The sequence below is a fragment of the Talpa occidentalis genome, unplaced genomic scaffold, assembly GCF_014898055.3.
Source record: "Talpa occidentalis isolate TD23 unplaced genomic scaffold, MPIMG_talOcc4v2.1 talOcc4.15, whole genome shotgun sequence".
NCBI classification, from domain to species: Eukaryota; Metazoa; Chordata; class Mammalia; order Eulipotyphla; family Talpidae; genus Talpa; species Talpa occidentalis.
This window is the reverse complement of record NW_023601543.1, coordinates 45,011,610-45,024,271: the sequence shown is the minus strand read 5'-3', so window position 1 is coordinate 45,024,271 and position 12,662 is coordinate 45,011,610. Positions and strand designations below refer to the sequence as shown.

The following is a 12,662-nucleotide window of genomic DNA, read 5'->3' as shown; positions in this document are numbered from 1 at the left end:
CAAGGATCCCAACACTGGGCTTTCCTGGCCCTTTCCCTAAGGGACGAGTTGTTTTTCCCTCCTACACCACCCATGTCCAGCCCTAACTCTGGAAAAATGTACTATGGTGGTGGGTTATTGGAACTCTGTGGTGTTGGTAAAGAGGTGTGAACCTATAATTCCTAAAACATGCTGTAAACCAACATTGCCTAAAAACAAAAACAAAAAAACCTTGGGAAGATCAACATCACAGAATGCCTAAACCTGCCTGATTTTCCATGTTACAAAATAGCTAAAAACTGTAAATTAAATCATGCCGTATCATCTTTATTTAAGCATCAAGACTCTTCCATCCACCTAGTAAACATTTCACCCACTGCTCTGTTTGGCTGCCAATCTCTTGTCTCTTTCTTCAGCAATGGTGAGGCGGATACCTTTTCCTCGGGGAAGAGAAATCCATGGTTTGTTGCCCTGGAGGAGAAAACGAGAATCAAAACCATGCCACAAACCAAGGCCATCTGTCACCTCATTGAAAGAACTGAATCTGTTTGTGAAAGTAGTCAGTATCAGGCCGCCTAAGACACTCACATGATGGTCTGTCAGAAATACCCACTGCTGGGCCTCCCCTGGTGGCGCAAGCGGTTGAGCGCAGCGCTGTGAAGCTGTCTGCAGCACCGGTTCGATCCCGGCCAGCTGGGGAGGGTCCCACATGGCGCAGCAGACCTCTCCTGTCACGCCCACTGTTCCCCTCAGCAGTGTATTTCATCAGTCTGCCTGTTCTGTTCCCTGCTCTGTCTCTGGTGAATCCTCTCACCCTCCCGCGCATCTGGTCTGTACCGCGGTTCTTGTATAAATAAATAAATCTTAAAAAAATAAAAAAAACCACCCCACTGCTTGGGCTTCTGGGGCCATTCTTTAAACTTGCTGAGTAAAAGCTGATCATTAATTTATCCCACCTAGCACAAATAACTGAAGCACTTAATGCATATTTGTTCCACTGCTGGCACTTTTTTTAACCAACCAAAACTATCAGGTCCCCTCCCTGCTGATTCTGTAGTACTTGAAAAAGCCCCAACCCAGTGCTATATAAGCCTATCTCAGAAGAGACTTTACATTAGGTTAAGAGCCAGTCAGGAGCCAGAGAAAAGGAAAACATACTTACTTTGCCAATAACAAAAATGTTGGAAAGGCGAGTGGCAAAACTGTTGCCATTAGCATCTTTTACATGAACTACATCAAAAGAACCAGGATGTCTCTCTCTGTTGGTTATCACACCAATTCTTCCCAAGTTAGCACCTCCGGTTACCATGCACAGGTTACCTAAATGGGAAGGAACAATCTGCTCAGAGCAAGATAGCTTGGACTTGCCCTCCTCTCCTGCACACCTAATAAATGCAAACCACCTCATCCATCCCGCCAGATTCTTACCATGTCTTGCCTAGACTGCTGCTGTTCCAAAGCATAATGCCGCTGCTGTTGCTACACCCTGAGAATGGTTATCTACACTAACGAGGGCCTTATTACAATTAGGCTGTCCACTTTTTGGTCAGGCTTTCCCACACTGCCCCTGCACCCCACCATTTCCACTGACAGGGATCTTCTGAGTTATCTAGAGCAGATCTGAGAATTTGGAAGTAAAAGTAATTTTTGGCTGGGCATTGGGGCGTATGTATTCCCCAGTTACTGTCTTCCCAATCACAAAATATTCTTTTCTCCAACCCTACTGCTAACACAAAACCTCACTAAAGGAGCCACCACATCCTTACTATAGTCCTAAAAACTTAAGCGTTGCTGCTGTCCCCTGCCCCTGCAACCCTTTATTACATCAACAAGACATGTAGCTTTGTACCCAGGCTCATGCAACTCACACCCGATGAAATTTACATTAAAAAACACACAAGGCCACAAAAAAAAATTAGTGCCTTAAGCCCAGGCTCACGAGGATGCCTTGGGAACAGAGGTTCTTACCAGTGTCAAACTTGATGAAATCTGTAATCTTGCCAGTTTCCAAATCAATCTGAATGGTGTCATTCACCTTGATGAGGGGATCAGGATAGCGGATGGTACGAGCATCATGGGTGACAAGATGAGGAATTCCTTTGGTGCCCACAAATATTTTTCTCACTTTACACAACTTGTACTAGTAAGAAACATAAAAGAGTTAGCCACATTTAGTCTAGCTCACATGTACAATATCCCAGAACTGTAGAATGGTATCTGACTTTTCTCCCTAAATCTTCCTTGTAGTCTCTTCAGGCCAGTTTTCCTATTCTTTATTTCCTTGTAGTACTGTCTCACTCCCATGTTAAAGCTTAAGGCACTGAAGGCCCCATAATTTCTAATTCTCCAACAAGGAAACCCCTGCTGGGTTTGCTGGTCACAAGTTAAAGTTCTCCAGCCAATGCAAATCACCCTCCTTTTCCTAAGCTGTTTCAGCTCCCTGAATTCTAACTTACCCTTTGTCTCTTCTAAGAAGTGTCTCTTAATGGCTCCGTCCATGCCACAGCGAGCTTTTTCTCATAAGTTGCCAATTGCATTACCAGTTCATCTAATCAACAAATACTTCAAATGGTTTCAATTTTGGATTTTCACTGACATCCTTAAAGTAAATCAAATCACCTTGATGACACTGGACATGCCCTCCAGTCTACTGATAACACAGCAGCCAAGGAAATTAGGAGTTGAATCACCCAGATTGAATTATCCTTCATTTATAGCCAATTCAAGAAGCCTTAAACTTTTGTGTAAAACCATCACAACAAACTGAATTAAACAATCAATGTCTATAATCTTTCTTTTTGAGCTATCTGAACGAGTGCCCCAAGGAATATCAGTTTCCTCTATTAACTTTTCTCCCCTCCCAGACTAAAGCTGGACCCCACAGGTCAAAGGGCCAACTGGGGTTGGATTAGATATTTGTTTTCTGGCCCCCTTAGAACATTCACACTGAGTACTCATAAATGTTGCCCCAAATCCCTCTCCTAGCCTCCAAAAGATAAAACCACAAAATTGCACAAATATTATCTCACAAAATTGCTAACTATTTCCAAATGTAAGGTTATAAGTAATCAAAATATCTACCACATGTAGTTGATCCAAGCTAACTTAGAACCAGGTGACTTTACTGAAGACTCAAGTTGGCTTGCAACTCACCTTTGCCTCCTCGGGTGTAATGCGATGAACAGCAAAACGACCCTTAGTATCATAGATCAGTCGGAAATTCTCTCCAGTTTTGTCAATGCTGATGACATCTAGTGTGAAATAGTAAATAAAGATTACTACACTATTAGTCCATGCTGAGTAACCACACCTTTATAATTATGGGAGAGAAAAAAAAAACCCAAACAAATCCATGAGCTTTCCATTTCCAATACCAACAGGATTCCCAAGATTAATGCTGAGCAGCTAATCATTAAACGTTTCCATGTGAAGAGGTATGAACCTGTACTCCTAAACATAGTTAACTGTTACACCTCAAAAAAGAACAAAACCAACTCAGCACACACAAAAAGTAAAATTTAAGGCCTCGTTTTTATGGCTCCATGTAAAATTTAAAGTGCAATGAAATTTGGCTTTGAAAAAGGACTTGATATTTTGCAATCTTACAATATGTAAAAGTAAAAAACAGAAGGGGGGCAAGGCCATATTTTATTTCTTAGACTGAAAAAAAGTCCACTACCATTCACAACCGACCCTTTGGACAGGGACAATCAAAAGGAGACACCATCAAGTGTCCACCACTAACCACTTACCCATAAAACCAGCAGGGTAGGTTATATCAGTGCGGACCTTGCCATCTATCTTAATGAACCGCTGCATACAGATCTTCTTCACCTCATCTCCTGTGAGAGCATACTTAAGCCTGTTCCTTAGGAAAATGATTAGAGGAAGACATTCTCTCAGCTTGTGGGGACCGGTGGATGGACGAGGAGCCTGCAAAATAATTACCACAGTTGTTCACTGACCCACTCAAATCTACGCTCCTTTGACTAGACTGTCCATTGCCCAGCCTAAGTTCAAAGCTTACAGAACAGTTCCAGACCTTACATTTTTATAAAGCACCCCCCCCCTTCAGGGGACCAGACATATTAAGAACATCTGATTTCTTAATCTATGTAAATGTGCTACATGGAAGTGAGGCAGAAAAATAAGAGCTAGGAAGCAACTAGATGGCCAAGGATCTTCAAGAAGAGGAAGTCAAGAATATTCTTGCCCTGCCTGTGCCATTAAATGACTAAGTACCCGAGAGAAAAATTTACGGGTACAGTAGTCGGGGCTGCCTGACACACAGAGCATCCCGTATATGTCAATTAAAGATCAAACTGTGGGGGGAGAAGAGGAAGTGTCCCTTAAGATACTCACAAACACCCCGGTCAGTTTATCCAGCATCCAATGCTTTGGAGCCGCCACTCGCTTCAGATGCTTCTTGGGACCACGAGCCTGGAGTGTTCAAATGCAATGCTGTTAAAAAGCCTCAGGTTTCAAGCCTCACATTTCACACAAATGCAATTCACCTCTTGAAAGAGCCACGTAAGTTTCTACTTCAGCAAAACGTGGACAACGTCAGCCATACAGCCCTGCTCATGGAGCCACAAACTCATACCTAGTCACTTAGCAAATACTCAGGTGCCAGAAACTGCAGCCTTCTCATTGGATGGAGAAGACTTGATTACTACCTTTGAGATCTTACATATCCAGTTATTGCTAACAAGTCTGTGTCCTTCTAGAGGCTGTTTTTTTTCCTTAGACACTGCGGGTGCATTTGTCCAAGTTTGCACCTCACAGCACACAGACAGCAACTGTAACAGACCGGAACCCAATCTATTTCTACCAAGTTAATCAAATAGAAATTTCCATAACATAACCATCTGGCTTTAAAGTGTCTGGTTCTGGATTAACCTGACTTCACCACAACCACGTGCCCATCGCTGACACCAGCTTTCACATAAAAATGCAGAAACCTATTTACTGCCGCGCACGGATGAGCGCCGATCACACAGCGTTAAGTCTGGGCTTGCCAAGGGGGGAAAAACGTCCTCCGCCAGGCTGAGCCGGCGCTCACCCGTCCGGGTCCCGGCTCCGGCCTGAGAAGCCGCTCTTCACAGGGTCACAGGACGCGCGGCCGGGCGCGAGAACGAGGCCTTCCCGCCAGCAACGATTTTTCCCCCTCCCACCTCAGGTCGAGGTCCGCCCTCGCCCTATAGCCCGCCTGGTGCGACCCAACGGGTCTCAGTTCCTTGGCCTCCGCCCGGTCACTCCCTGAGGGAGGCCTGAAGACCCGGGCGGCACCGGCTCTAAAAGGATGGGGACCGATGCTCCCCAAGAGCTCGCAAAGAACCTGACTTACCATGGCTGCGCTAGGCACGGAAAGAGGGCCTCCTCTTCCGGTGCGCTGGGCAAAAAGGGTCGGAGGATGCGCGCGCCGGGGCCTCGAACGCTCCGCCCAGCCTCGCCCGTCTTTGGAGTCGCGGGACTCTATCTTGCCATCTGCTGGTGGGAGGTCGTAGGTCCGGAGCTACGGCACCGCGGTGGGACGGAGGGATGTCTCCTATGGGCGATTTCCTCTCTCCCTTTCCTCCCTCTTTCCTCCAGCAGTTGCCCGGCATCTCTTGTGTTGTGTGCCTTGATTCTGCGCTAGTTGCTGGACATGCAAAGATTCACTAGACAAGTTCCCTGCCTTCGAGGAGAGTGTAAAGTGAGGCTGCTTTAAGTCCCCCACCCCCATGATTAGTCAATAGAATGCATTTCATAAATACTATTTCTTTTTTTTAAATGATCCATTTATTTATGCTCACAAGAACTGGGGTACAGGCCAGAGGTGTGTGGGGGGTGAGAGCATTCACCAGAGACAGAGTGGGGAACAGAAGAGGCAGACTGGCTGAAATACACGCTGAGGGGAACAGTGGGTGAGTCAGGAGAGGTCTGCTGCGCCATGTGGGTTGCTCCCTCGCTGGGGATCGAACTCGTGCTGCAGTGGCTGCGGACAGCTTCATAGGTTGCATCTTAACCCCTTGCGCCACCAGCAAGGCCCATAAATACTATTTCTTAAACATTTTCTCTGTCCCTTCTTCGCATTCCTTCAAGCCTGCCAGCCTGCCCATACTACACTTTGGAAGAACCAACGACCTTTTATTCTCTCTTGTTTCTCTGCAGGGTAGAGGGTTGAGGGTGGTAGGGTAAGGTCCCTGCTGGAACCTTGGCACCTTGCCCATTGCTTCCTGTATAACAAATTTGGCATTTACCACAAAGTCTCAGAGAATAGAGGGGGCTATTAGAAAGCATTGATATCTATGACTTAGCTCTGATTATGCTATTTCCCTCCTTTGAAACTGCGCTAAGCTCTCCTGCCTGGCCCCTCAGGTCCCTGCCATGCACCTGCCACCTCCTGGACACTCATCACTCCCCACCATCTCAAACTTCAAAGCTTAAGCCACTCCAGGCTATTACAGTTCCAAGAAAGCTGCCTCTAGCAATCCTCCTGCCTGTGGACCTGATAATTCCTCACCTAGAAACTTCCATGGACAGCCCAATGCTCTTCTCGCGCTCCTAATCCCATTCCTCAGCCTTGGAGATATGTACAGCTCAAGTGCTTCTACCTGTGTAAGCTCCCAGACCCCTGAGGCAGGGCAAATCCCACAGTCTTCCTGCCCAAGAACCCTTCTTTCAAACTCGATGACAGTACTTATCACATTGGGTTGTAAAGACTAGTTTCCTGTCTGTTCTACACTAAACTGGGAGCATCTTCATGACAGCCTGGCCTAATCACTTTGACATGTATTAGAGAGTTTGACACTGTATCCAGCACTTGGTAAATACCCGCTGCATGAAAAGATTGAGTCAACATCCCACCCATGGTGCCAGGTCTTACTCTACTAACCCTGAGAGCTTCCAGCCTGGGCCTGAACTCCTTCCGCTAAGGGCCCAGACTTCTAACTCATGAGGTTGCACTTTACATGTCTGTCTCCACCCTCCACATGACCCTGCAGCAGTCTGCAGAAGAGCAAGAGAAAACCATTGTTGGCTCTTCTCAACCAACTACCTTTAACCAAAAAGATAGGGGTTCTTCTTTGTCTAAAACTAGGACATGGTACATAATATAGCTTGCTAGAAATGATTATTGAAAAGATGGGGGCAATTGATTGGAGGTGGGGATTAGAGAGAGTGAAAATGAGACAATGAGACAGTGGAAGGAGATTCTGAGATTTTCAATCTGGGGGCACAAAGAAGATGGTGGTGTAGCTAACAAAAATAATGGGGGAGTTGATTTGGGAGTGAGGGGTTACCATGAGACTTTTAGCTAGAGCGGATAGGAGAAATGCCTGGTTAATGCAGTAACTCTTACTTAATCAAGGTTACACAGGCAGTTAGGGGTGGGGGTGGGGTGCAGGGCTGGGGGTGAGGTGGGAGGGCTGTTCTTTTGCCTCCCAGGTCATCGGCTTGTTTGTTTTTGTACCACAGTTTGTTGAAGGACTTGAGGGAATAAAAGCACCCTTCTCAGTTTATTTTTTCCTGTCAATTTGTGTTTATGCACAAATGACATTCTAGCAACAATAAAGGGAATTTGGAAAGAGCTAAGAAAATCACAAACAGTACCACCCCAAACACTCTAAACACATCATTTGTATTCATTTGTTCCTGTTCCTGTTCTCATTTTGATCAGTTTGTGTGCGTGCATACTTTTACATAATTTTAGTACTAGCATACAGACCATTTTGTATTCTGCTTTTATTGTATTATAAGCGTGTTCTGAGTTCGTACATAATCTTCATAATCATTATTTTAATAGCTGCATCCTATTCCATTACATGGATGTCCCATAATTAATAAAAATTCTCTATTATTGAATATTTTGTGTCTTTTCCCCACTTTTCCTTTATTGTAACTGTTCTTTTATTATAAACTGCATACTGTTTCCGTTGTATGGCTTTTTCCTGTAGTTAAATGACTCCATTCCTTCACCCAACATTTACTGAGTGCCTATTCACTGCCAAACTCTGTATTATGAACTGGAGATGCGGAGCTGATTAAGATCTCGATCCCGCTCTCAAGGAATTCACCTCACATTGGGAGGGAGGCTGGGAGGAGGGAGCGGAAAGCCAGGAGAAGCTCATCAGAGAAAAGAGGGTGGTGAGGCAGGTTGAAACACAGAGGGCTGCTAAATCCTAAGGCTCTTGGACTTTAACCTGAAGGTAGACAATGGGGAGCAGTTGAAAGATTTTAAAGGAGGACAGGATCAGCTTTGTGATCTAGAAAGATAACTCTCTGGTTTGAGGGAGGTATGAGTAGCTTGGAGGGCATGGGTCAGGGCTATTTCAACAATACAAGCAGCAAACAGAAGGGTGAGATCCAGGCCTGTGACTGTGGGGCTGCCAAAGAGGGGGCAGATTCAAAAGGCTTTACAGATGCAGTAGTGGTGGAATCTGACTGGGAAATGATGAATGTGCAGGGGTGAGGGACAAGGAAGTAATTAGGATGACTCCCAGGTTTCTGGCTTGGTGACTCAGTAGTGCATTCACCGGGAGCAAGGAGAAGGCACGCTTGACATGAGGCATGGGGCTGAAGGGGAGTGGGGCATGAGACTGGAGATGTGTTATAGACAGTCCTGAACTCGGGTGCATGATCCGGACTGGAGACTCTGCTTTTGGGAGAACTGATGCATGTGTATGGGAGTGATTGGCAGGAACCCTTGGAAAGGGAGCACTATAGTAAGAGTCTGAACACTTGATAGTAGCATATGTGTATTACTAAAAACCTTTCTCAAAGGATTCTTGCAATTTTACTATACTCTTGCCAGACTGGTAATTACTTATTTTTAACTTTTACTAACGCAATCATTTTAATTTACACTTGAAAAGCCACTAGTGAGGGTGAACATTTTCCCATATGCTTATTGACTCATTCCATTTCCTCTTGTGTGAAGTATCACTGCCCATTTATCTTGGGGGATGTGTTTTTCTGGTTGATTTGCATGAGTGCTTTATAGAAGTTCATCCTTAATCATATGTTAGGCAGGTATTTTTACCAAGTGGTTATTTTCCTTTGGGTTGTATTTTTTTAATGTGCAAAGTTTCAAAATTTTGTATAGCCAAACTATTGATATTTCCTATTCAAATTTCTTCTTGTCAATTCAAAGCCTCCCATCAGTTCAAAGATTTGCTAAACACTCTGTTCTACTTAATAACATGTATTTAATTATTTATCAACAGGGTTGATAAAGATAAACAGAATGAATAGGTAAATACAAAAAATCTAGTTTTTCACATATGGCTAAGCAATTTTCTCTCTAAATTCAATCCATGGTATTTCCTCTGTTGCTTTGTAAGAACTGCTTTAGCATGTAATAACTGAAATCATCTAGTATGTGGTTCTATTTCTATAAATGTGGGCATGGGAGATGGAGTCTATGGTAGGTAGGGACCTGGGACATATGTTCCCAGTGTCCCAGTGGGGAGGGACATGCTTGAGGGTGCATAGACATAGGTCATGCTCTGAGTAAAAGAGTCCAAGCCCCCTTCACCCCCATCTTAAAGAGTAGCCCTTCGTGCCTCATATTCCCTGATTAACTTGCCGTCAGCAGTGAATCAGCACTCTCCACTCTCCCGTTTCTTACATTGCTGGGAGGGAAAGAGGCAGAGTAGAAAGCCCAGTATGAATCTGACTCTGTGCCTTGAGCAAATGGCTTCACCTTTCTGAACTACAGGTTCCTTATCTGGAAAGTAGGCAGAGCAATGTTTACTCTTTGGCTTGTTATAAGGGTTGGAGATCATCTATCAAATACATAGAACACAATAGTGAATCAATGAAAAAGTGCTGCAATTCCCTTCTTTCCATTTTTGGCCTTTGCCTTCTTAAACTTATTTTAAAAACACTTTATTAAGGAAAAGTTGATATACAGTAAGTGGTATATATTCAAAGTTCACAGTTAGACAAATTTTGATATAAGTATACACTCAATTAAACCATCGCCACAATTAAGATAATGGACATGGCCATCATCCTTCAAAATTTCCTCATATCCCTCTGTAATCCCTCACTCCAGCCCCTCCCCACCCCCATTCCCAGGCAACTACTGATCTATTTTCCATCACCATTGATTAACTTTCATTTTCTAAAATTTTAAGCAAATGGGAATCTTACAATATGCACTCTTTTTTTGTCTAGCATCATCCATGTTATTGCATCCATCAATAGTTTATTCTTTTTATTGCTGAGCAGTACTCTGTTATATGGAAGTACCCCAACTAAGTTTTGATACAGGGCAGCAAGGGGCACTAAAACCGGCCAAAGACACTGCCCAAATAGTTTACTGGTTACTGTCTGAGTTTAACTGCACTCACAATTGCAAGACTACTCAGGCTCAGAAAACAGCAATAATGGGATTTATTTTATAAACCAGGGAAAAACAGAGTTACTGAGGCCAAAAATGGCTGTTCACTTCACCCAAAACAGTGTCCAGTGTTCAAGTGTCAAACATGAATGCTCCCACGATGGCTTTTTCCCACCACTGAGGAAGTGGAGCATGTGGCAGCCAGACTATAGGCCGGGATCCAACTCACGAAGACAACAGAAGACACAACAGGAGATGCTCCTGGAGCTGCCGAGAAGCCCCAGCACAGCACCAGACAAGCGACACTCAATACAGCAGCTGCAGCGGCTGAACCACCCGACAACCACTCATGCAGCTCAGCGAGGCGCCCGCTCCGATCTTCGGATCTTCGCCTTCCCTGCCAGGCTGTAACAGCAGCAAAAGCGGAGAGTTTCAGTTGCTTGGCTACTTGCAGAGCCTCTGAACTTTCCCTCTCTGAGGCTGGCTGCTGGAAGCTTCTCCACATTCTTCAGAGGCCTGCACCAGCCTTCTGGAAGATCGGCACAGTGGAGGCAAAAACCGCTGACCCCGGAGTCCCTGAAGATCTGAAAACGCTGAAATGCTCAACGCGGAATCCTGAATGCTGGGGGCTGCTTCTGCAGTCCCTTATGTTTCTTAGCAGTTTCCTGGGGCTATCCATCCTCACCAGCACCCCCTCCAGGGGGCACCACCTGTAACAGTCTTCAGCTTCAGTCACCGGTTATAGTTTATCCATTCACCTGTGGTATTTCCAGTTTTTGGGCCATTACAAATAAAGCTGTCATGAATATTTCTATGCAAGTCTTTTTATGGACAAATCTTTAATTTCTCTTGGAACATATTGAGGAGTGTAATGACTAGGTCATAGGGCAGATGAATGTTATTTTTTTTTTTAAATATTGCCACACGCCTTTCCAAAGTGATTGTATTATTTTCCTTTCCCTTTAGCAGCATAGGAGAGTTCCACTTGCTCCACATCCTTGCCAGCACATGTTAAAAGTCAGTCTTGGTTTTCATTTAATATTTTATTGTGGTAAAATATACATAAGATAAAACTTACTATTTTGACCATTTTTAAGTGTACAATTAAGTGGCATTAAGTTTAATCATTTATTACGCAACTATCACCACTATTCACTTGCAAACTCTTTCATCTTTCCAAACAGAAACTCTTGCCCACTAAACAATAACTCCCCATTCCTCCCTGCCTCCAGAGCCTGGAAACCTCTATTCTGCAATACATTCTGTCTTGATGTGAATTTGCCTATTCTAGGTATCTTTATAAGTAGAATGGTACCATATTTGTCTGTTTGTACCTGGCTTACATCACTTAGCATGTTTTCAATATTCACCCTTGTTTCAACAAGATCAGAATTTCATCCCTTTGAAAATCTGAATAGTATTCTATTGCATGTGTATATCAGTTTGTTTCTCCATTCATATAATGGACACTTGCATCATTTTCACCTTTTGGTTAGTGTGAATACTGCTGCTACTAACATGGGCATCCAAGTATCTGTTTGAGTCCCTTCTTTCATTTCCTTTGGGTTTATGTACCTGGGAATTGCTGGATCATATGGTAAGGCTATGCCTGACTTTTTAAGGAAATGCCAAGTTGTTGTACACAGTGGCTGCAGCATTGTATACACCCACCAGCAATGCACAAAGGTTCTAAGTTTCTGCACACACTCATCAACACTATTTATTTTTATTTTTTATTTTATATATTTTACATTGGCCTTCATTTTTGTACAATGTGTGCTTTCTCCTCTCGGTTATAGTTCCTGTGGAATTCCCATCACCCTTTGCCCTGCGCACCTTCACCATAGTCCCTTATGTTCTTCCCAGGCCTGTTTTGATCCTGCTCCTCTCTCCTCTGCCCTGTAGAATGTCTCTGGTTTATAGTTGCCTGTTGATTTGCTATTTACTTTATTATAATTACTCTCCCAACACTATTTTAAAAAAATAGCCATTTTAATGAATGTGAAGCAGTATCTCATTGTTTTGATTTGCATTTCCCTAATGATTAGTGATGTTGAACAAGTTTTCATGTGCTAATTCTCCATTTGTGTATCTTCTTTGGATAAATATCTAGTCAAGTCCTTTGTCTGTCTTTGAATGGGGTTGTTTGGTATTTTGATTTTGAGTCGTAGGAGTTCTTTATATATTCTGATATTAGTCCCTTATGAAATATGTGATTAGAAAACATTTTTTCCCATTCTGTGGGTTGTCTTTTCACTGTTTGAGTTCCTTGATACACAAGTGTTTTTCATTTTAATGACATGCAATTTCCTTTTTCTTTTGTTGCCTACAAAGGTCAGTCTTTTTAGTTCTAGCC

The 12,662-nt window shown here is 43.7% G+C and overlaps 1 protein-coding gene across 1 annotated transcript; it reads right to left on the bottom strand.

Moving 5' to 3' along the window:
* Positions 1-288: 288 nt before the first annotated feature.
* Positions 289-4,428, bottom strand: RPS4X (ribosomal protein S4 X-linked; the record flags this gene model as incomplete). Its single annotated transcript, XM_037512257.2, has 6 exons — positions 289-450; positions 1,142-1,299; positions 1,948-2,119; positions 3,133-3,230; positions 3,732-3,912; positions 4,342-4,428. Coding segments are annotated over 6 exons (798 nt in total), but the record flags the coding sequence as incomplete, so codon positions are not given.
* Between the last annotated feature and the right edge of the window lie 8,234 nt (positions 4,429-12,662).